This window comes from Ochotona princeps, chromosome 1 (genome assembly GCF_030435755.1).
Source record: "Ochotona princeps isolate mOchPri1 chromosome 1, mOchPri1.hap1, whole genome shotgun sequence".
NCBI classification, from domain to species: domain Eukaryota; kingdom Metazoa; phylum Chordata; class Mammalia; order Lagomorpha; family Ochotonidae; genus Ochotona; species Ochotona princeps.
Genome location: NC_080832.1, coordinates 116,815,035 through 116,838,767, shown reverse-complemented (window position 1 = coordinate 116,838,767; position 23,733 = coordinate 116,815,035). Strand labels below are relative to the sequence as shown.

The 23,733-nt window shown below is 49.0% G+C and overlaps 2 protein-coding genes and 1 pseudogene across 23 annotated transcripts in view; 2 read left to right on the top strand and 1 right to left on the bottom strand.

The window, feature by feature from the left end:
* LOC101523895 (patr class I histocompatibility antigen, A-2 alpha chain-like) overlaps positions 1-23,733 on the top strand; it is a 426,293-nt gene that overhangs the window by 198,383 nt on the left and 204,177 nt on the right. For 10 of the 22 annotated variants that reach the window (XM_058666573.1, XM_058666589.1, XM_058666511.1 and 7 more), the window contains exon 1: positions 12,030-12,117. In XM_058666573.1, coding sequence (XP_058522556.1) covers positions 12,045-12,117 — 73 coding nt within the window. In that variant the 5' untranslated portion in view covers positions 12,030-12,044. Of the gene's footprint in view, positions 1-11,979; positions 12,118-12,398; positions 12,669-12,860; positions 13,137-13,665; positions 14,143-14,532; positions 14,566-14,716; positions 14,762-14,919; positions 15,096-23,733 lie in introns of those variants that run through there. The other 12 variants (XM_058666625.1, XM_058666391.1, XM_058666619.1 and 9 more) reach the window with 8 other exon arrangements.
* LOC131480681 (peroxisome biogenesis factor 2-like) lies at positions 3,731-5,094 on the bottom strand (annotated as a pseudogene).
* Positions 20,686-22,709, top strand: LOC131480708 (monocyte to macrophage differentiation factor-like). The gene is made up of 2 exons (XM_058666635.1): positions 20,686-20,796; positions 20,904-22,709. Exons 1-2 carry the CDS (start codon positions 20,689-20,691, stop codon positions 21,510-21,512), a joined length of 717 nt encoding a protein of 238 aa, XP_058522618.1. The 5' UTR covers positions 20,686-20,688; the 3' UTR covers positions 21,513-22,709.

Sequence of the window (23,733 nt, the reverse complement as noted above, 5' to 3'; positions counted from 1 at the left end):
AAGGGATTTACATCAAAAAAAGAAAAGAAAAGAAAAAGAAATTTGAGCTCCTGGCTTTGTCTGGTCTGGCTGTGGATACTGCGTTTGGGGAGTAAACCAGCAGATAGAAGATCTGTCTCCATTTGTCTATTTCTGTTTGTCTCTGTCTCTCCTTTTTTTCCCTCTCTCTCCTTCCATTTGACTTTGCAATAATAAAACAAAATAAATTAGTTTAGGATAAGAAAAAACAGAAAAATAAGGGCTGGTATGATACCCTGGTGACTAAATCCTTGCCTTGCAATCACCAGGATCCCATATGGGTGCCAGTTCCAATCTGGCAGCTCCACTTCCCATCCAGCTCGCTGCTTGTGACCTGGGAAACCAGTAGAGGAAGGACCAAGGCCTTGGGACCCTGCACCTACTTGGGAGATGCAGAAGAAGCTCCTGGTTTCTGGCTTAGCTCAGCTCAGATCCAAGTGTTGTGGCCACTTAGGGAGTGAACCAGAAGATGGAAGGACTTTCTTTCTTTGTTTCCTTCATTCTGTTTATCTGACTTCTTAAAAATAAAATAAATCTTTTATAAAAATCTAAAAATGAAAGTTTAAATAAAGTAACTACTAACCCAAGGGAGAAAAGTATCAGAATCAAATTTTCCTGAATTTGCAATCCAAATAAAATTACACAACCATCAGAGAAATATGGGATGAAAAAACTACTTTTTATGTTTGCTAAGAGAGCATGAGGGTCATTTACTTATCCACCTGCCAATTCCAGCCACACTGGCCCCACATTCCAGAAACCACATCTGGAAGCCAGAGGAGACTGAATTCACTTTGCCTCCCAGAGTTGTGGCTGAGCTGACACATGAGGACCCTGGAGAGGTTCACTAACAGTTGGTCTTTGCTTCACTCCCTTCACTCTTGGTCAGGCCTAGACTCATCTCCATGACAATGCTGGTCACAGCATCTAAACACCTGCACTCCTCACAGATGGCTGGGACAAAGGACAACAGATGGACAAGCAGCAGACACACTGCCCAGGCTGGGAAGGAGTGAACAGAGGGATAAGGCTTTGAGAGCTCCCACCTTCACTGAGGAACCTAGGAGCTCACAGGCTCCCAGGGATAAATGAACGCTCCAAACCTGAGGACCTGGGGCTGCAACTACTGGCTGAGCTGGAGGTTCTGTCTGTTACAAGAAACTCATCATGGTCAGCAGTGCCAAGTCAGCATAAAGAGGACATGTCTGAGGACAAAGGAAAGAGAAAGATTTTCAGACATCAGCAAAGCTCCTTGAAAATGAGGACATAGCAGAACGTGGGGCACAGCTAAGGAGCAACAAAGGTTGACTGGCTGATCTGAAAGCAGCAAAGGTTGTGTAAGAGATGGGAACCTCTCCCAGGAGAAGGGGTTTGGTGCAGCTGCTTAAGCTCCTGCATGTGAAGCTGACATCCCAGAGCAGAGAGCTGGTTCACATTCTGGCTGCTCTGCTTCTGATCCAGCTCCTTGCTGCAGTGCCTGGGGAAGCAGCAGAAGACGGCCCAAGTGCTTGGGCACCTGACAGCTATGTGGGAGACCTGGTTGGAGTTCTAGTTTGTGGATTCATTTTGGACCAGCCACAGCTTTTATATCCATTTGGGGAATGAGCAGTGGATGGAAAAGCATTCTGGCGCTCTCTCTCTCTCTCTCTCTCTCTCTCTCTCTCTCTCTCTTTCTCTCATACAAACACACACACACACACACACACACACACACATCTCCACCTGTCTCTATCACACTTTCCTTGTCTCTCTGTCACTCTTCTCTCAAATAAATTACAAAGAGAAGCAGAACTGTAGCAGAATCACATGCATCTTTCTTTTCCCTTCCTCCCGTGGCGACACCTGAGCCTGTGACTAGCCAGAGTGTCTGCTCACACAGATCACCCACACTCACTGGGAGCTCAGACAGCCTGGGAGAGTGGCTGAGTTTGCACAGTCCTGACTGCACAGTCAATGTGACCAGAGGGGAATCCTGACCCAGAAGGTGAGGGTGTGGGTGACCGAGGGCAGCACAGTGTGGGCTGCAGGCTGAGTGGGCTTCCTGCTGATGACAGACATCGGGAGCTCTTAACACAATGCGGCCCATGATGGCAGCAGATGGACACTCAGGGGCTCTCAGAAACACTATGAGTGTGACACAGGGAGCCAAGCCTAAGATCAGCTCAGGTGTTGGGAGCAGTGGCCACCGGAAAGGCAGAAACTGAGAAGACACAAAGGATACTGCTTGCCATGAGAAGCTCCATTTATTTTTTTTATTGGAATGTTAGAGAACGAAGAGGCAGTTAGAGATCTCACACCTACTGGTTCTCTCACAAAACCAGTGCTGGGTCAGGCCAAAGCAGGATCCACTGGCTTTCTCCTTCTCCCTGATGGCTGCAGGTCCCAGCAGCCAAGCCAGCTTCTTCTGCTCTTCCAGACACAAGGGCAGGGAGCTGACTGAGAAGTGGAGCACACAGGACTCTGTTCCACACGCACATGGGACACTGGCATTGCTGGCAGCAGCTTTCCATGTTACATCACAATGCCAGCCTCTCATAAGAAAGCTTCAAAAATAATGAACTCTTTCAACTATCAGTACTTGTAAATTTGATTGAAATAAAAGCAAAAACTCCAAGCATGCAAAGGTTTATGCCTGAAGACAACTGAGCACTACAAATGATAGTTGAGGGTCAATCAAACTCAGGGTCTCAAAGCATCCAACATGCCTGCCGCTATGTGAGAGAGACAACAGCGCTGAGCAAAACACAACAGCACACATCAGCAGGTGCACCTTGCACGGTACCTGAACAAACTCTCCTTTCACCTCCTTCCTGGACTCCACGCACCCAAGGAGACTCCCAAGGAACCCTCATCCTCTTCTGCTCCCAGGCAGGCCCTCATCCACTCCTGCTGCAGGCAGAGCTCCCAGCTCAGCTCAGGCTGCATTCAGGGAACCCTGGAGCTCTCTGCCACTGCTGCCTGGCCTGGACTGGGCCTGTTCCTCAGGAGCATCCAGGACCAGGAGGCGGCACGGACAGAGACCCCTCCCAGCCACGCACAATGAACCAGGGGTGGCAGCTGCTGGGCTGATCCCTGCATGTCCACCTCATTCATTCCTCACTCACTCAGTCCTGCCTCCCCAGCAGGGCCCCTCCCAGGAGCACTGACCCTGCTCTTCAGCACCAGGATCCCAGGCCCCTGACACCACAGCTCACCCTAATTCTGTACCCCACAGGGCCCCTCTCAGGGCAGGCATCCCTGCCACACCAGCCTGAAATACACCAGAACCTCCTGCAGCAGGGCCAGCCCCTCCTGCTCTGCAGGTCCCTGTGGTCCCTGTCCCTGCACAGACTCCCTCCCCTGGTCACCATGGCAGCAGAGCCCTGCCTCTGCCCCACCCTCACACCTGCTCCTCCAGACTCAACAGTGAGATGGCTAACAACCTGTACATTTCCCCTGCATACAAGCGGTTACACACACATCATGGATAACCCACATGGTATAGCTGCCATAACAAATGTGAATTCTTTTTTTTTTTTTCCCAGAGTATCCAAAATCTTTTATTTCTAGAGTTCAATTGCTTTCTAGGAAGTAGCAAAATGAAAGAGCATTCTTAGTAGTCATTTGACAAAACTGTCCATTATTATTATTGACACTGAAAATTGAATGTAATGACTTAAAAATACATTAACATAGAATCATGAGATAGTCATGCCTGAAAGAGAACAGAGGACAGTGGCTAAAAGCATGCTTTATAAAGGACAATTAAATGGCACATTTAAGATGACTAACATTACAGATTTAACATAATATGTTTTTTCCTCTGAGGAACCAATTTTAGTATTTAAAGAGCATTCACTTCAGATATCTCACTTCCTGATTTCAATGGTGAACACTGTGAACCTCCGTTCCACATTTAGGACAAGTGAAGTACATGTCAAATAAGAAACTGCTCAGCACAGTAATAACAGAAGACATGCTCACATCCTATGGTGTGAGGCATGGTGGGCCACTCTCCACACAGGGAACATTCTTTGCCATTGGCGGCTAGTGTGTTGTCACCGTTAGGAGTACCAGTAAGAGGGATGCACCATGAAGATAACTTGGCTTTCAACTTCTGGATACTGATTAAGTGGTAAAAGAAAAATCAGAAATTCAGCAAAACCATGCCAGAGGAGTTCTCTATTGATATACTCAAAGCCAATTTCTCGGACATTTTGGGGTTTGCAAAACACAGAACGAATTCCTATGAGTCGTTCTGTCAAAGTTGCAAATTTACCCCTTTGGAGGAAAATCAAAAAATTGATTAATTCACCTAATTTCAAAAGTCCAACCACAAAATTCAGAGACTGCTTGACTTTTTTGAATGATGCTAAGTGACAGTTTCGAAACAAATTGTAGCATCGTTCTAACCACCTCCCCCCAATCGTACAAACAGCGTACCACAGCTTCTGATTTTTACTTGGTGGCAGGTATTTCAGATTTGGGGAAAAGTCATTTTTGTACTGAATATTCAAAACTGACTGCCCCACAGTGGCATTTTTGGAGTAGATGGTGAACCTCAACAGGAAAAGCCACAGTAATGCTTTCACTTCGGGCTCAAAGTGGGCTAAGAGCCTGGCTTAAATCCATGAAAGCACTGACTAAACTGGGACCAAACTAGCTGCTCCAGGGCCTTGTCTAGTTCAAGTGCATCCAGCTGACTTATTCTTAGAACCCTATTTGCACTCTTCATATTCTCTTCTCTGGGAGCCATGTCTTCTTTGATGGTCTGGATGGAGGACTTCTTTAGTAGTGACTCCTAGTAACAGGTTCCTTAGTGCTATTTTCCAAACAAATGACTGGACAAGAATGGTTTCTCACACTTCACGGCCAACTGCTTTCTGGAAGGTCTCACTTTCCGCCCTTCCGCCTGCTTCCTCAAGCCTCCACAGCCTACAACAATGGCAAGCGGAATTTTCGCTACAAGTTCTGTGAAATCCTTTGCTCATTCTTGCCAGGGGCTGAGCAGTCTGCCAAACGCCCCCGCTGCACATCTGGGAAACTGGCCTTGACCTGGCCGAAACTGGGTGACCCAGGCTTCCAGAGCTGGTGGGCTTCCGGCAAAATGTGAATTCTATAATCCACACTGATACATGGAGAAATGCAATTCCTTCCATTTTGTTGCTTTAATTTCTTTATTTTGACTTTATAAGGGAATTTTAACCAACTGCACTATAAGGCTGCCACATTTTGTATTTTTCTTTTTAAGATTTTTAATAAGCATTTATCTTATTTTTAAAGGCAAATTTACAACCAGTAGGACAGATGGAGAGATACTCCCACTCACTAGTTCACTCACCAAAGGGCCACAATGAACAGAGCTGAGCCGACTTGAAACCAGGAGCCAGGAATTTCTTCACGGTCTCCAATGTGGGTACAGGGCTCAAGGACTTGGACCATCCTCTGCTGCTTCCTCAGACCATAACAGGGAGCTGGATTGGAAATGAAATAGCAGGAATAAACATTGGTTTCCATATAGGATCCTGGAGATGGAGGCAACAGTTTTACCCAAAGTAACACAATGACTTCACCATTGTTTTCCAATTAGGAGATAAGGAAATAGAGTGTTCAGGATGTTGCTGGTGAGACTTCAGCATGGGGGAACTCAGGCCCCTCTGTGCAGATGGTAGGCTGCCTCAAGTGGAACCAGGGGACACAAGAGTAGACACCATGACCAGCCAGCTTGGATTTCACATGGCATGGCCTCATGGCACCACCTGAGGGTCATCTGGGACGGACGCACTCACAAACCGCCGGGGAGAGAACCAATGTTCCAGGGAGCTTCTTATCTCCTCAGGATCTCTCACTCTTCTCAAAACTCAGATCCAGTCCTTGCGGGGAGGATGCTGATGATACAAGAGCACTAATATCAGCCCCTTTGTCAGTCCTGACTCCTCCATCGCACCTCAATCCACATGAAATCCTGCCATTGCTGTCACCACAGAGCAAGGGAGCAGAGGGCCTCAGGGTGGAGGACCAGATCCAAGAGCAGCCCCCACATGTCCACAGGGATCAGCCCTGTCCTCTAGGCCCACACAGAGTCACACTCGCTCCTTCTGCTGGGACCCCACTTGCCCCCACAGGCCATGCCCATCCTGCTGCCCAGCCCCAAACTGCACTCAGCCTCCTCTCCCTCCCAAGGCCTGAGAAAGCCCCTCCTACCTGCACAGCACACCAGGAGGCCAGGGGCACAGCAGGCCCAGAGCAGCAACCCTGGACAGCCTGAGCTGGCCCTGCCCTGCCTGGAAAGCCCCAAACCAAGGAGGTCCCAGGCCTTGCCCTGCCCAGCTCCCAGGCTAAACTGCATCTTCCTGCCCCTGCAGACAGCTGCTCCCACAGGAGGCCACGAGCTAAAACTCCACGTCTGCCTGGCCCCATCCTAGCACAGACACAGCCAGACCACAGCCCTCAGTGCATCCTCTTCTAAGTGGCAATTCAGGATTCTGAGACCCTGGCCCAGACCATGCTTGCCTCTGCCTGCCCTCCATGCCCTCAGCTGGTCTCTGACACGGCCACCCTCATCAGAGGCACTCTCCTGGACAGGGATCTCCATGTTGAGTTCCTGATCCATTTGTTCTCCTCCCAGCCCTGGGGAGGGAGCACACCCTAGAGGACTATATGCTGAGAGGGGGATTTGTAAAGACCACCAGCACTAGACCCCAAACCTAGAGGCAATGATGGAAATAGATCCAGCAACTGCCCCCACATGAGCAGCTCCTACAGCAGAGGAAACAGGCCAGAGAGCCAAGGGACAGCCTCCCCTCCGGGAAAGTGTCTGCACAGCCCACATCAGGCCAGAGGCTCATGGTCAAACATCCACAGGACTCAACAACCAGAACTTCACTAATACAAGGACAAAGGACTGGCTTGGATGTTCCTCAGAGAAGACACACGGATGGCCAAAAGACACACAAAAAGTGCTCAGGGGTGGCACTGAGACACACTGTAATGTGCCCTGGGGGTGGCAGGTGATGACTCAAGCCTTGTGTCTGTGTTTCCCACAAGAAGACCTGAATCAAGTTCATGGGATCTGACTTTGGTCTAGCCCAGGTCCAACTGCTGCAGGTAAGTGGAGGAGTAACTTGAAGATAAAAGATGTCTCTCCTCTCTCCGTGTGTTTGTGTTTGTGTGTGTGTATATATATGTATGTATTTGTATATAATATGTATCTCTAGTTTTCATAATAAAATTTAAGGAAAAAATACTTGAAAGAAATGACATTGAGGGGACACCAGGACTCCAAGGTGGCATCAATCATGAGCTGCCGAGCTGGATACTGAGGCATCAGTGGAGCATTTCATAAAAGGCTACCACCGGTGTTACACCAAGTACATCAACGTAAAGAGGACGAGCATCGCCGGCATGAACATGGTGCTGGCAGGCTACGTGCTTTTCAGCCACTGCCTTTCATACAAGGAACTCCAACATGAATGGCAGCACAAGTACCACTGGAGAGGCCAATGCGGAGGGCGCGCCCTGTGTTCCTGACTTGAGCTTTACAGGCTCATCTCGCTCTGTGAGGAACTCCATCGTCACTGAATCCTTTCATACTGTAACAGATCTAATGCCTAATAAATGATGGTGGGGAACAAATTACAGCATTGAACTTGTTAAAACCACTGCTTTGGCTCCACAGATCACCACATTTAGAAACAAGAATGTCGGTGAAAATCAAGATGGCGCAATAGGGTAAGGACACGTTTAAATAGACAGAGAAATGTTACCCAGTGTGAAGTAAAGAGGGGACATTCCAGAAAATAGGAGGAGACAGAACAACAGCAATGGGTTTCCTGGAAGCTGACAGACACAGAAAACAGCACACATAATGGTGTGGTGTTTCAGTGGCCAATACCTCAGCAACATTCAGTGAGTAGCTATCTGAATTGCAGCAACAGCCAGAATTCCACCAGCAACAAGGTGGAATGGGACATTCACCAAGACTGAGGAGGTGAACCCAGACAAAGACCTGCCCATCCTGTTGGTCTGTGTGATTTGACAAGGAGCAGAGACAGAGCAAAGATCCCAGATGGGCAGTGCAGGAGCAGGGTGGATTTCACAACCCAATCTGCACCCTAAAGCTAAATTGGGCACCATCTTGTTTAAGGAGGCAAGGGCTATGGGACAGTACTGTGCATGCACTGTGCTGGGCGTGAACTCATATCTTGCTCTGTGAACTGCAACAACATGGTATCCTACAGGTTCCACGCAAGATAGGTCCAGATAGCCCTCAGACCTGACGGCCAGCAGATCAAGAACTCTAGTAGTGGCACATTAGGCACAATTTTGTTCAGTGTGGCAAAGGTTTAAGGCAGTCTTAAGGACTGCAGGGACAACATGCACTGAGATCAGCAAGAATTCACTGAGCTCAGTGCACTATACTGGTCCCACAGGAAAATAGTATCAACTTTGGCATCATATGGGTCAAAATAGGTCCATGTGGCCCTCAGACCTAATGGCCAACAGGTTCTGGCAAGATCACTAACACCAACAACTTAGCTATATAGGACACCTTGGTGTCTCCCTAATCCTGAGACATGCTGCAACCAGAAGTGTGAGAAAGGTTGTACAGACAATGGTGCAGCCTCAGCACGGTATCACAGGACGTAGAGAGTGGTGAGCCAAGAGCTGGGGCTGTGGAGACCATGGTGGAAATCTAACATAAGAACCCACACCTGGAACTCACTGGAGGGAGTGGCACCAGTGACTGCAAACAAAGAGCCTAGCACTAATTGCAATAAGTAAAATCAAACTGTAGACCTGTGGGTGACACAGCTTAGAAATCTGACCCAAGGAGAAGAATCTGATAACCAGAAGTACAATGACCAAGAACAAATGAAGAGACAAACACACAATGAATATTACTAAGGATTCCTGCAAAGGAGCAAAACCCAATGCCAACCTCAGAGTTAACTGAAGAAGACATCGAGAAAATGAGGGATACAGAATTCAAAACACTTGTCATAAAGCTGCTTATCAACAATGAGAAGCATGTAAAGCAGGCATTCAAGGAATTTCAGGAATATGTCACACTGGAAATGAATCAAATTAAAACTGATACATCAGAAATGAAGAATACAGTGGAGCAAATTAAAAGTACAGTGGAGAATCTCCAAAATAGAATGAAGGAATCAGAAGAAAGAATCTGAGAATTGGAAGATACTTCCTGTCACCAGAGGAAACAAACAAAAAGCTGGAAGTAGTGCTGCGTCAAGCCAAAAAAAAAAGTATTCAAGAATTGAAAGACACTATTAAAAGGCCAAATATAAAAGTTGTGGGGATCCCAAAAGGTATAGAAAGAGAAACTGGGTTTAAAAATGTATTCAATGAAATAATAAGGGAAAATTTCCCTAATCTAGAGAAGGAATTGAGAAACAACATCCGGGAAGGGCACAGAACTCCTAACAGTGTTGATCAAAAGTGATCTTCACCACGACACACAATAATAAAGCTCTTCAACTGACATAAGAAAGATTCTCAGATGTGCACGTGAAAAAAGTCAATGACATATAAAGGAATGCCGATCACACTCAGAGCTGACATCTCACAGGAATCTCTACAGGCCAGAAGAGAATGTAGCGACACATTCCTGATTCTAAAAGCAAAAAATTGTCAGCTCAGGATAATGTACCCAGCAAAACTTTCCTTTGTCTTTGAAAATGAAATAAAGTTCTTCCACAGCAAAGCTAAAAGAATTTGCCTCTTCCAAACCACCCTACAAAGGATATTTATAGATGTTCTCTTGACAGAGAAGAGGAATAGCACCCACCAAAACCAAAGGTAAATGTGAAGAACATCCCAGTAAAATAACAACAGAAGATTAAATCAATAAACAAACCATTGCTGAACTGACAGGACCAAATTACCACCCATTCATATTAACCCTGAATGTAAATAGCTTAAACTCATCAGTCAAATATTATAAAGTAGTACCAGATTAAAAAAACAAAGACATCTATTTGTTGCCTACACGAGACATATCTTACCAACAAAGATCAGCAGAAACTATATCTCATGGATTTTGATTTTTTTTAGTTTCAGCTCTTCAAAACACATTCTTCTGCTTAAAGTCTTCAATGATTCATAGATCATAAGGTTGATTTTCTGTTTCATTTCTTCAGCATCACATTAGTCATTTAGTAGCATATTATTTAACTTCATGGTGTTGTTAATTTCTTTTTTCTTCCTGTTGTTGATTCTGTTGTGTCTTTTCATTTAAGGGGATGTATAGTAACTGTGTAATGGAGACTATCACATCCAGATGTGAGAATACAATGCAGTATGCATTTCTACCTCCAGGTTAAGATGGACTCCCAATGAAACTGTTTAGTATATCTTGACAATAGGATGCTGGAGTCGCTGCCATTGTCTATGCCTACAATAGTGGATATATGACTGTGTACGAAGACTATACTATAGTAATAATATAGGAGAACCCAGTTAAGGGGGAGGGAATTGGGGACGGGATATGGGAAATACCAGGGCCTATGGAACTGTATCATAAAAGAAGAAGAAGAAGAAGAAGAAAAAGAAAGAAACAAGGATGTCAGAACTAATTCGAAATTCAGATGCAGTTGATGTGTAGAAAGAAGAAACAGTTTCCCAGGTAAAGAATCAGGCCTCAGAGATATTTCTGGAAGTAATGGAAGTAATGGAAGAAATCTCAGAGAGGGAAGAACAGCAATAATCTATCGACTCATGCAGTTTTATAGATGGTTATGAAAAGATGAGAGATAAGGACCAATGTTGTGCAGTGGGTAAAGCCTCTGCCTGTGATGCTGGTATCCTGTCCAGGTGCTGCTGTGTGTCCCGGATCATCTGCTTCTGATCCAGCTCCCTATTAATGCTCCTAGGAAGGCAGTGGGAGATGACCCAGGTGCTTGGATCATTTGCTATGGGAGACCCAAAGAAGCTACTGACTCCTAGCGTTGACCCGCCCTGCTCCTGCCATGCAGCTATTTGGGAAGTGAGCAAAAGATGAAACAATGTGTCTCTCTTCCCCTCCTCTCCTTTCTTCCTCTTCTCTCTCTCTCTCTGTCTGTAACTCTTTCAAACAAAGAAGTCTCAGTCAAAATTAATAACATCATTTGGAACATAATGGTTAGAGCTGAAAGACATTTACGCTAAATGAGGTCAGACATGGAGAGACAGATGTCTCCTGTTCTCCCTTTTATGTGGACGCGAAACAAGCAAACAGGGCCAGCACTGTGGGGCAGCAGGCTGAGCTCCCAGTACTCATCTCATATGGACACCACTTCAAGTCCCAGCTGCTCCCTTTCCTGTCCAGCTTCCTGCTGTGTCGTGGAAAGTAATGGAAGATGCCCAAGTGCTTGGATCCCTGTCACCCACGGGGGAGAGCTGGATGAAGGCTCAGGCTCCTGACTCTGGCCTGGTCAGTGTCAGCCTGTGCAGCTCTCACTCCCCCTGTGTAACTCTGCCTTTCCAATGCAGAAATAATCCTACAAAAAAGAAAAAGAAAATAATGTAATTAAAAGGACGTGGAAATCATAATTGACCGTATTGGTCAGTACACACTCCACAAACGCATTTAAACGCCACAGGGTCCAAAAACACATACAGTAACCAATCATGTGTGTATAAATCAGGATACATGGAACTTAAAGTCTCCAATTCTGAGGGTGAGTGTCGCCTAGCATAAATTCTGGTTTAGGACATTAAGCATGTTGGAGTTTCCATTGTTCTCTCTCCTTCCTGGCACCAGCTCAGGAAAAAGCCATCTGCCTTGGCACACACAGCCCTAAGGAATGGACTCGAGGCCGCTAACACCGGCTACCAGAGGGCGCCACAGCCCAGCCTCAGATGGGGCAGCCCTGGCTCTCAGCTCCACTGGGACAGTCTGAGCGGAAGCCTCAGTCAACCTCCCTGCTTCCTGACGCCAGAGACGGGGGCTGGGCAGGTGAAAACAAGAAGGCGGGGCGAGTCAGTCAGCCCTGCCTGGGTATAGAATCCGCACAGAGGTTCCCGGATAGTCTCCTCAGCCGTCCAGGATGGTGTCCCTGTCGTCCCGGACCCTCCTCCTGCTGCTCGCGGGGATCCTGGCTCTGACCGAGACCCGGGCGGGTGAGTGCGGGTCGGGAGGGAGACAGGCTCTGCGGGGCAGCAGCGCGGGGAGCGCGCGGAGGGAACACAGGACCCCGGGGAGCCGTCTCAATGCCGCCCTGAGGGCAGACGTCCCCACCTCGGACGGTCCCGCCCTCCCCTCACCTAGACCCTTCCCCGCGGTAACTTTACTGTTTAGTAAACCTAAGGACTCTTCCTTCCCTGCCGCTCGAGCAAACTTAGACCCCGGCGTCCCACTCTGGGCTGGGGTCGGCCCTGGTCTCAGCCCCTCTCTCCCCCAGGCTCCCACTCCCTGATGTATTTCATCACCGGGGTGTCCCAGCCCGGCCTCGGGGAGCCCCGCTTCTTCGCTGTGGGCTACGTGGACGACACGCAGCTCGGACGCTTCAACAGCGACCCCGAGAACCCGCGGACAGAACTGCAAGCTTCGTGGATGCAGCAGGTGGAGCAGGAGTACGTGGACAACCACACACAGCGTGGTGAAGAAGAGACACGCTCTAACGTTGTGTACCTGAACACCCTGCCCGGCTACTACAACCAGAGCAAGGCCGGTGAGTGATCCGACCCCTCCCCACGTGCACCCAGGTCGCTCGGGGTCCCCCCACCCTGAGACTGCGCGCCAAGCCTGGAGGAGCGCTCATCCGGATTTAGGTTTCGTTTTCGGTTTCCTCTGAAATCCCCGCGGGTCGGTGAGGGGGAAGGGCGGAGCTGCGTGGCCAGGGCTGAACCCGGGACGGGAATAGTCTCTCACACAATCCAGAAGATGTATGGCTGCGAAGTCGGGGCAGACGGGAGCCTCCTCCTCGGGTACTGGCAGTGGGCCTATGATGGTGCTGACTACATCGCCCTGAATGAGGACCTGCGCACCTGGACTGCAGCCGACATGGCAGCTCAGATCACCAAGCACAAGTGGGAAGTGACAGGTGAAGCTGAAAGATACAGATCTTACCTGGAGGAGGAGTGCATGAAGTCACTGCGCAGATTCCTGGAGTTGGGGAAGGAAACCCTACAGCGCACAGGTGTGCAAGGCTGGTGGGGCCTGCCCTCGCCCACCTCCCCTAGGGCTGGGACTGTGGAAGAGGGGAGGAAAGTGGGACCCAGTCCCATTGCACTCTCCACATGGCCACAGAGGGGATGTCCTCCCTTCCCTCAATGTAGAAGTGAAACCTAGACTGTGCAGGCATAGAAGATTCTGAAAAGAATCCTCTTAGTGCCCTGGACTCCCACTGGGTCCTGCCTAGGTTTGCCCTTAAGCCAGTGCACTGGGAGGATTCACTCCAGGGTTTCTCAGTCTCTCAGCCTCCACTCAGGCCAATACCAAACCTCTTTCACCCCGTGAAAGACCAGGGTTCTCCTAGCCTGAACCATACCTGATTCTACATCTTTGCAGACAACGGATGATCCCATTGTCTTTATCCAGGCCAGGTCTGGGCCTGCACTGCTCCCCCATCCCAGCCCTCCTGTCCACTCTCAGGATGGACCCTGAGTGCAGCTTTGGTGTCTGATGGAAAAACATGAAAGGCCTGAATTGTCCAAATCTTCCCTCAGACCCTCCCATAGCACATGTGACTCACCACCCAGTCTCTGACCAGAAGGCCACCCTGAGGTGCTGGGCCCTGGGCTTCTACCCCAAGGACATCACACTCACCTGGCACCGAGATGGGGAGGACCTGACCCAGGACATGGAGCTGGTGGAGACCAGGCCTGCAGGGGATGGAACCTTCCAGAAGTGGGCAGCTGTGCTGGTGCCTGCTGGAGAGGAGCAGAGATACACATGCTACGTGGACCATGAGGGGCTGCCTGAGCCCCTCACCCTGAGATGGGGTAAGGAGGGCAGAGTGGACAGAGCCTTCAGCAGCAGCATGGCTGAGCTCTGGGGTCAGAGCCCGTCACCCTTTCTTCCCCTCTCAGAGCCTCCTCAGCCCACTGTGCCCATGTGGGCAGTCATCAATGGCCTGGTCTTCCTGGCAGCTGTGCTCACTGGAGCTGTGGTCGCTGCTATGATGATGATGAGGAAGTACTCAGGTAGGGCAGGGTGAAGGCTGGGTCTGAAACTCCTGTCTTCCAGAAGGTTCACCTGTCCCCAAACCTGGAAGCACCATGTACACACACCTGCACACCCAGCTGGGCCCAAGGTGCTCACGCTGACTCTAGTGTGAAACACAAGTGAAGGTGGGGATGAACACCCCACGGGGATGACTCTGCTCACAGGGACCTGCGTTACAGCAGTCCCAGGTCAGGGGGAGGTCCCAGCTGAGGACACACCTCCAGGAGAGGCACCTCCTGACCCTTTCCTGAATCTGTAGCCATAGTTCTGGAATCTTCTCTGAGATGACCCAGTCTCCTGGGCTCCCCATAAGCAAGACCTCAGCTCCTGCTTTCTCCCTGCCTCTCACTAGTTGTTTTCTCTCACAGGTGGGAAAGGAGGGAACTACACCAAGGCTGCAGGTAAGCACTGGGGTTTGTTTGGGGGTGTGGGGGAGTCCCCAAGAGCCTCACCTTGGCCAGATGCCCATGGAGAAGCTGCCCTGCACACCCTGTAGCTCCTCCCTCAGCCACACCCCTGGGGCTTTGACCAAGTTCTGATTGGTTCTCCCAGGTGGGGACAGTGGCCTGGGCTCTGACTGCTCTCACAGCTTGAAAGGTGAGACCTGGAGAACCTGGAGGGGAAATTGGATGTGGCCAAGGGACACAGAGGTGCTGGGGGATCCCTTGCATTTGCACATTTTCATGTGTGCTGAACTGTTCTCTCTCTCTATGTGCAGTGATCTTGTCACTGATCTTGTCACCTTGTTTCTGTAGTGTGAAACAATTGCCTTGTTTGGGACAGAGGGATAGAACCTTGTTCAAGTCCTCATCCTGTGTCTTCAAAAACCCCGCCCTCCCTTCCTGCACGAGCATCTGAGTGTGTTCCTGTGTGCAGTGTGAGGTGGGAGCCTGGCCCTCCCAGCCCAGCATGGACGACTCCTTCCCTGTCTCAAGGCAGATGCACCTGCTGCAGCTTCATTCTTCCTGTACAGATCTGAACAGCGCATCATTTTTGTAATTCTGGTCAGAGATGTTGGTGAGAAAATGACAAGAAAATTCCAGAAATTGGACAGAGAAAATAAACAGAAGCACCAACAACCTTCCAGAAGCCATGTGTCTGCTGTGTTGAGTCAGCTGCAGGTGGAACAGGAGAGGCCGTGGGACCCAGCGTGACGATGGGTTTGTGCCCAGGTGATCCCAAACCCAACAGTCTTTGTCATGGTCACTGCCAACTTGGCTCAGTGTCCTGGTCTGTCTGGTAGAATGTGTCCTGGTCTGTCTGGTAAGATGTGCCCACCAACTCCTGCCATCACAGAACTTCAGCCATAGTGAGGCTTGCCTTGTCGCATGGACCTTAGTCAGTGGAGGCTGCATGAGGCCAAGACAGTCAAAGTTCACACTTGGGTTGAGCCCTGAGCTCCCATCTTCCCCTGTCCATTTTGTTCCTTAGTGTTGTTGGCTGATTGCACTTGCTCTTCCTGTGTGTGAGCTCTGGTGGCCTTCACTCTGTGTGTGCAGAAGGCAATGGGAGGGAGGGAGGCAGGAGGGCAGAGGACACTTGTGAGAAAGCATGGGGACACCAACAGGAGAGGATGCCGCTCTGCAGTGGCCACAGGCTCTGTCTCAGGCTCCACTAATGAAGCCATCAGGTCTGGAAGGGACAGATGCAACACGCTCATCACTCACGTCACCCTGCTGTGTGTATCAGACCCAGTGCTGGGCAAGGTGGTCTAGAGTGGGTGTGAGGGCTGGGGCAGCTGGCTATCTCACCACCATGGTCAGCATGCACTGCCCTGAGTAGGTGACCCTGAGGAAGGTTGGAAGGACACCAGCAAAGGAATCTGGGCAGGTGCTGTGCTGGAAGGGGACGGCCAGTGCAAATGCCCTGGGCAGGAGCTAGGCTGCACACAGAGCAGGGAGCTGTCAGGAAGGCTGGGTCAGGGCACCATCGTCCAGCAGGCTGCGCACTCACTGGAAGGCTCAGCCCTGGCTTTGAGTGAGGTGGGAGCCACGAGACAGCAGAGTGATGTGTGCACCTTCTCCTGTCCAGGGACCACCCTGGCTGCTGCGTCAGGACGGGGCTGAGAGACTGGGAGGCTGGAGACAAAATTCTAGGGGCTCCTGCTGTGTCCAGGCAGGGATGCCAGTCACTGTGGTGGCTGTGGGCATGGACAGAGTGGGAGAGATGAGGTTCTGGATCCTTCTGTAGATGGATGCACAGCACTTCCTGTGGACTGCATCCAGGGAATGAGGAGGAGGCAAGAAGGACACCTAGGGCTTCATGCCGTGCCAGTGGGGGAATGGCATTGTGAGAGAGGGGCGATCTGGGAGGGTGGATCCCAGAAGGGGCCACCCAGATTTTCAGTGCATTAGCACTGGGAGCCAGGATGTCGGTAAGAATTGAGTGACACTGTGTGGCTGGTAGTGACCATGAATCAGGAGCTGAACAGAAATATCTGTGTAGGAGACTCACTGGGGAGGTGACTCGATGTGAAAAACATTTGCAGTCAGGAGCAGAGATGGGGTACCCAGGGAGTGAGTGACTGTGATGAGACTGTGTGCAGGGCCAAGCCCCAGACCTGCAGGGCTAAGTGGAGGGACCGAAGCCATAGTCTAGCCATGCAAGCCTGAGGTCACTGTGAGAACCTGGAACTTCAGATTTGCCAAGGGCATCTCATGGTCACTAGGAGGTTGGGCAGTCTGGAGTGGCCAGGAGATCTGCATGTCGCTCAGGTGGGTGCAACAGCACCACCCCCAGGGTATGCTCTTGGCAGCAGGAGGGGAGACAGGAATCCCCACCCAGGCCTCAGCGTCCCCTAAAGGACGGTCACATGAGCACACCTGGACTCTGGGTCCCACACGGTGAGGGGTCCGCTCTGGCAGAGATCTGGGTGCAGACGACCCAGTTTCACTTAAGATCTTCCAGGCTCACAAGGTAGGACACACATGCACCCAGTTCTGAGCCACACCTCCCCCAACCTCTGACTGTCTCCAGGCTGCTGTGCTGGGCAGGACTATCAAGGTGCTTAGAAGAGTGGGGAGTCCCAAGTCCAAGTCAGCTTTATGGTTCCCAGGGAGGCCCCACCCACACCGGGCACCTTCCTGTTTAGCTGGGATGTTGGGGGAAGGGCAGTCACTGCAGTCTCAGCTTGTGATGTTTCAGCTCCCAGTGTTCACATGCGGACATGGCACAGCCAAGGTCAAAGGCGCCTCTGTTCTCTGAGAGCCTTGTACCAACCCCGCTGTCACCCACACTGGAAACCACTGGGCTAGTGTGCAGAAAACACCACAAGATGGGGAGAGGTGTCAGAAAATTATGTTTATTTATTCAAAGATTTTTTTCATCTTTGCGAAAAGGAGAGTGCTCCCCCATCCCCTGGCTCACTCCCCAGTTACCCACAGAGCTGGGGGAGGGGCAAGCCAAAGCCCAGAGCCCAGACCTCAGTCCAGGTGTCCTCATGCATCATCCACTGCCTCCCAGGGCGTGCACTGGGTGGACGCTGGGCCAAAGTGGAGCCAGGACTCCAACAGAGCTCTGAAATGGGACTGGGCATCCCAAACTGCCTCTCTACCCTGTGGAGAAATAAAGGGCACAGGTGGTCAGTGATGACACAGGACATTGGAGACACACGATGTCCTCTCTCCTGGTGGGGCAGCCCAGGAGAAAGGTTCAGGAAGAGGCCACAGCTGAGCACACAAAACATCCGTGGATCCTGCTGCCTCACATGGTGCAGCACATGGATTCTCACTCCTTGGAGCTCACAGTGAAATCCAGGAGTTGCTGATATACCCTGCACCTGTCCGTGTGACCGTCTAATGACATGAGCCTGACAGAAGGCAGAGGAAATGCAGAGAACCTGGTTGAGGCTGCACAGCCAGGAGCAGAACCCATGGCCTCACCCTGGGTGGTCCAAGCCCTGCATCTGGGGAAGCAAAGCCCTGCTGCTGGGCACAGAGGCCACAGCTCACACCCTGGCCTGACATTGGCCCCGGGCCTGCTCCAGTACTGCTGTCCCTACTGCCTCTGATTTTTACATTAGAGATGTTGCTGACAGCCGGGGGGTGGGGGAGGTGCCGATTTTGCAGCTCTGAGGTGTGACAGAAATGCTTCTATTGGGGAACGACATGGTGTCCCAGTGGCTAAATCCTCACCTTACACACACTGGGATCTCATAGGGTCTGGTTCATGTTCCAGCTGCTCCACTTCCCAGCCAGCTCCCTGATTGCGTCCTAGAAAAGCAGAGGAGGACAGCCCAAAGCCTTGGGACTCTGCATCTGAGTGGCAGACTGAGAGACTGAGTAAGCTCCTGGCTCCACATCAGCTCAGCTATGGCCATTGTGGCCACTTGGGGAGTGAACCGGCTGATGGAAGATATTTCTCTCTGATTCTCCTTTCTTTTCTGTAAAATCTGGCTTTCCAATAAAAATAGATAGCTATGTTTTTAAAAATGATAAATGAGACCTCACTGCTAATTCCAGAGAAGCACAAAGGGTCATAAGAAACTGACTACTCTACTACTCTGCTTCTAATCCAGCGCCCTGCTAGTGGCCTGAGAAAGTAGCAGAAGATGGCACAAGTACTTGTGTGCTTCGCCCTCATGAGAGACGCAGAATGTATTCTGGGCTTCTGGCTTTAGCCCAGCCCAGTCCTCATGTTGTAGCCATTTGTGGAGTGAGCCAGTAGTTGGAAGATCTCTGTGTCCGGTCTCTCTCTCTCTCTCTCTCTCTCTCTCTCTAATTCTGCCTTTCAAATAAATAAAATACATCATAATAAAGAAACTACCATGAAAGGAACTATGTACTAACAAATTAGAAATCCACTAAGTGTCAATCAAAAATAGAATTAGGGCAGCCATTTGGCACCAACAGTTAGAACGACACTGGCTAAAACTGCACCCCACGTTGCAGTACTCGACACTCAGTCCAACTTCCTGCTAGTGCACACCGCTAGAGGCAGCACTGGATTCAATCACTGGCCACCCACAGGTGAAAACAAAACTGAAATTTGAGTTCCTGGCTTTGCCTGGTCTGGCTGTGGATACTGCATTTGGGAAGTAAATCAGCGTTTAGAAGATCTGTCTCCATTTGTCTACATTGTCTGTCTCTCTCTATTTTCCTCTCTCTTCATCCATTAACTTTGCAATAATAAAAGAAGCTTAGGGGCCCGATGCAGTGGCCTAGTGGCTCACTTTGAACTCCTCACCTTGAACCCCCCGGGATCCCATATGGGCTCTGGTTCTAATCCCGGCAGCTCCACTTCCCATCCAGCTCCCTGCCCGTTGCCTGGAAAGCAGTTGAGGACAGCCCAAAGATTTGGGACCTTGCACCCACGTGGGAGACCTGGAGGAGGTTCCTGGCTCCTGGCTTCAGATCGGGGCAGCATCAGCCATTGTGGTCACTTGGGGAGTGAATCATCGGATGGAAGATCTTCCTCTCTGTCTCTCCTCCTCTTTGTATATCTGACTTTGCAATAAACATAAATTAATAAAAAATCTTTTAAAAAAATTTTAGATAAAAAAGCTTAATTAGTCTAAATAAGAAAACAATTAAGGACCCAATGTGATAGCCTAGTGGCTAAATCCTTGCCTTGCAATCACCAGGATCCCATATGGGTGCTGGTTCTGACCCGGCTGCTCCAATTCCCATTCAGCTCCCTGCTTGTGGTCTAAGAAACCAGTAGAGGATGGCCCAAAGCCTTGGAAGCCTCGACCCTGCACCCACTTGGGAGATGCAGAAGAAGCTCCTGGCTCCTGGCTTCAACTCAGATCAGCTCCAAGTGTTGTGGCCACTTGGGGAGTGAACCAGCAGATGAAGGTCTTTCTGTCTCTCCTTCTTCTCTCTTTATATGACTTTCTAAAAAATAAAATAAGTCTTTTTTAAAAATACAAAAATAAAATAAAGTTTAAATGAAGCAACTACTAACCCAAGGGAGAAAAGTATCAGAATCACATTTTCCTGAACTTTGTAATCCAATCAAATTACACAACCATCAGAGAAATATCGGATGAAAAAACTAGCTTCTATGTTTGCTAAGAGAATATGAGGATCATTTACTTAGCACCTGACAACCCCAGCCCCACCTGCCCCGTTGCAGGTACCACTTCCTCCTGAAGCCAGAGGAGGCGGAATGCACTTTGCTCTCCTGGAGTTATGACTGAGCTGACACATGAGGCCCCTGGAAATATTCACTCAGCAGCTGGTCTCTGCTTCACTCTCTTCACTTGTGGTCAGGGCTAGACTCTCATCCCTGAAAATGCTTGCTACAGCCTCTAAACACTTGCACTGGTGGAGGAGCCGGGGAGGCGGGAGGCTCCGGGGCAGTTTAAGCGGCCTCCCTCCCTCCCGCCCCCAAGCCACCCGGTCTGGCCCCGGTCCTCTCGACCACCACCACTCTCCCCTCTTTACCCCACACCCGGCCTGGCCCACTCCGGCCTTGTGCAGTTGAGGGCTCTGCCTGGCACACAGGCGGCCTCCGGAGCAGCTGAAGCCCGGCTGCCGCTGCTGACGAGACGGAGCTCCCGGTCCGGAAGGAGTGGAGGATCAATGCGGTTCAACAATCGATTCCAGCAGTACATGAACCATCGAGCCCCAGCCAATGGCCGCTACAAACCAACTTGTTATGAACGTGCTGCTAACTGCTACACACATGCAGTCATCAGGGACTGTGTGAACCTGGGGAACAATTAGAGTGTTCTGACCTATCGTCAGCTCTTTTCTGGAATTCTCTTCTCCATGAAGAAAAAGATTAAGATCCCCAGTTCCTCATTGTTCCGGCCATCGTGGGCAGTGCCCTCCTGCATCGGCTGTCGGAGGACTGCTGGGAAAAGATAACCGCACGGATTTACGGCATGGGCCTCTGCGCCCTCTTCATTGTTTCTACAGTATTTCACATTGTGTCATGGAAAAAGAGCCACCTAAGAACAGTGGAGCACTGCTTGCACATGTGTGACAGAATGGTCATCTGTTTCTTCATTGCTGCTTCTTATGCTCCATGGTTAAACCTGCGGGAACTCGGACCACTGGCATCTCACATGCGTTGGTTTATCTGGCTCATGGCAGCTGGAGGAACAATTTATGTATTCCTCTACCACAAAAAGTACAAGTTGGTTGAATTCTTTTTCTATCTCATAATGGGATTTTCTCCAGCCTTGGTGGTGACATCAATGACTAACACCGATGGACTTCACGAACTTGCCTGTGGGGGCTTAATTTATTGCTTGGGAGTTGTGTTCTTCAAGAACGATGGCATCATTCCATTTGCCCATGCCATCTGGCACCTGTTTGTGGCCACAGCAGCTGCGGTGCATTATTACGCAATTTGGAAATACCTTTACCGAAGTCCTACAGACTTTATGCGACACTTATGACCAGTGTGTAGTAGGTCTCCAAGCCAGTGTTAACTCAGTGATGGCACTTGGGATTGGGTGAGCGCTGAAAATTGCACAGGGAGAGGAGAAACAAGATAACTGCACTGACTTTAAGTATTTTGAATATAATTACTGTGAAAAGTATATAGAAGCTGTGATCTGGAATCTTCCCCCTCACGGCAAACAGTAGTGAATTAATCCCCCATTCCATTCCACTATCACGGAGAACTCTGAACAGACTTGGCCAACTGATGTTTACAAACCTGAATTTTGTATTTTAACTTTACAGATTTTTCTACATGGTTTTTCTAAATTACTAGGTCAGGTTGTCAAAGTCAGTGCAATACCCAATGTTTCCTTTTTAAGAAAAAAACAGTTTCTCTCTATCAGTTTCCCATTTGCTGCACAAAGAATCATGGGTGGAACTGACACTACTTTTACCATGTTTCATCTTGGAATAACATGGTTCTTTTTTAAATAGAAACTTTTAGTTTTTTGTAAATTTTTAAAAGCTGTTTCATTGAAGCGCATCTTTGCGGTTTCTCATTCATGTTGTAAATTTTTGCAGCAGTCAACATTCCACAAACAAACAAACATTATACCTCTTTGGATACTTTCATTAAGTGTGGAGAAATTGCCAATTTTACAAACTGCAGTTTTCCACACTTTTCTGCCAACCTCTGACTCTGAATTCAGTGCTGCTTTGGACCACACACTTGACCTAGAGTTTGGTTTACCAGTGATGAAAAAGTATTTTGATATTGTTAACTTTTTCAAAAGATCCAGCTTTTCTCAATGCCTTTGCTGTGTTGTCTTCAGGGTCTCTTACAAGAAGTGGATGCTCTTTATATTATGGTAGTGTTGTTGAGTTGGCCGTTGGCTGACAGCTCTTGACGAGCATTATGTGTTAACACTGAATGGCTGCTTTGTGGGTTTGGTGCCCAACAGTCAGGCCATTGTCATGTAGCTTTACATGCATAGTTTGATACTCATTTTAAATTGTAGAACTAGATGATAAGTTGACATTTCTGCTTTTCCATTGCACCTCCTAATAGAATGTGTTTTTTTAATAGAAAAATATTTAAAACATTGTGTGGTTAGTAGAAATGTGTGTGTATATAGTCCACGAGTTATATCCTGCCTCAGTGGAGTGGTATTTATATATTCTTTTGGGTTTTCCCAAAGTGTCTTAGATTAAGATTACTTTGTTGATTAATCTTTCTTTCAGTATTTTTAATAAATGAAATAACCTTGCCTTTAGGTTGGGTGCTGATCTGGCCTGTTTTCTAAGAATGGGGTTGAGCAATGGAATTGTCAGTTTGATGATGAAGCAGATTAACTGAAATTTTGTACTGATGTAGCGTTAAAACGAGGTTTATTTTGTGTGTATATATATATCCAGAACTCTCTAATTTGGTGAATTATACAGGAATGAGGAATGTATGAATGGATACTTGCTAATGAATTTAGGCACGGTACCCTGCGACAACATTAACCAGACCACCCCTATCTGCATGTTTCTGAACATCTGAATGCCTGTTCTGTAACTGTGTGTATATTATTGTTAATATATTAACTTTTGTGGATTCATCTAAAGTCTGCTCAAAAGCAACACTGTCAAAACCACTAAAACATGTGTGAAAATTGTGCTGTAGATTAGAATAAAATTGTCACTTGGATTTGTTCCACTGTTTCTAAATTAAATGACTGTGAAAATTAAAAAAAAAAAAAAACACCTGCACTCCTCACAGATGGCTGGGAAAAAGGACAACAGATGGGCAAGCAGCAGACACACTGCCCAGGCTGGGAAGGAGTGAACAGACGGATAAGGCTTTGAGAGCTCCCACCTTCACTGAGGAACCTAGGAGCCCACAGGCTCCCCAGGGATAAATGAACGCTCCAAACATGGGGACCTGGGGCTGCAACAGCTGGCTGAGCTGGAGGCTCTGTCTGTTACAAGAAACTCATCCTGATCAACAGTGCCAGGTGAGCATAATGAGGACATAGCAGGATAAAGGAAAGAGAAAGGTTTCCATACATCAGCACAGCTCCTAAAAAGTGAGGACATAGCAGGAGCAACAAAGTTTGGTTGCTTCATTTGAAAGCAGCAAAGGTTGTGTAAGAGATGAGAACCTCTCCCAGGAGAAGGAGGTTTGATTAACAAGCAGCTGCTTAAGCTCCTGCATGTGAAGCCGACATCCCAGAGCAGAGAGCTGGTTCA

Bases quoted from the DNA above. Each gene is read 5' to 3' on its own strand.
- LOC131480708 (XM_058666635.1), top strand. From the start codon at position 20,689: ATGCGGTTCAACAATCGATTCCAGCAGTACATGAACCATCGAGCCCCA. The intron at 20,797-20,903 runs GTCATCAGGGAC...TAAGATCCCCAG, and splicing joins CTAACTGCTACACACATGCA to TTCCTCATTGTTCCGGCCAT.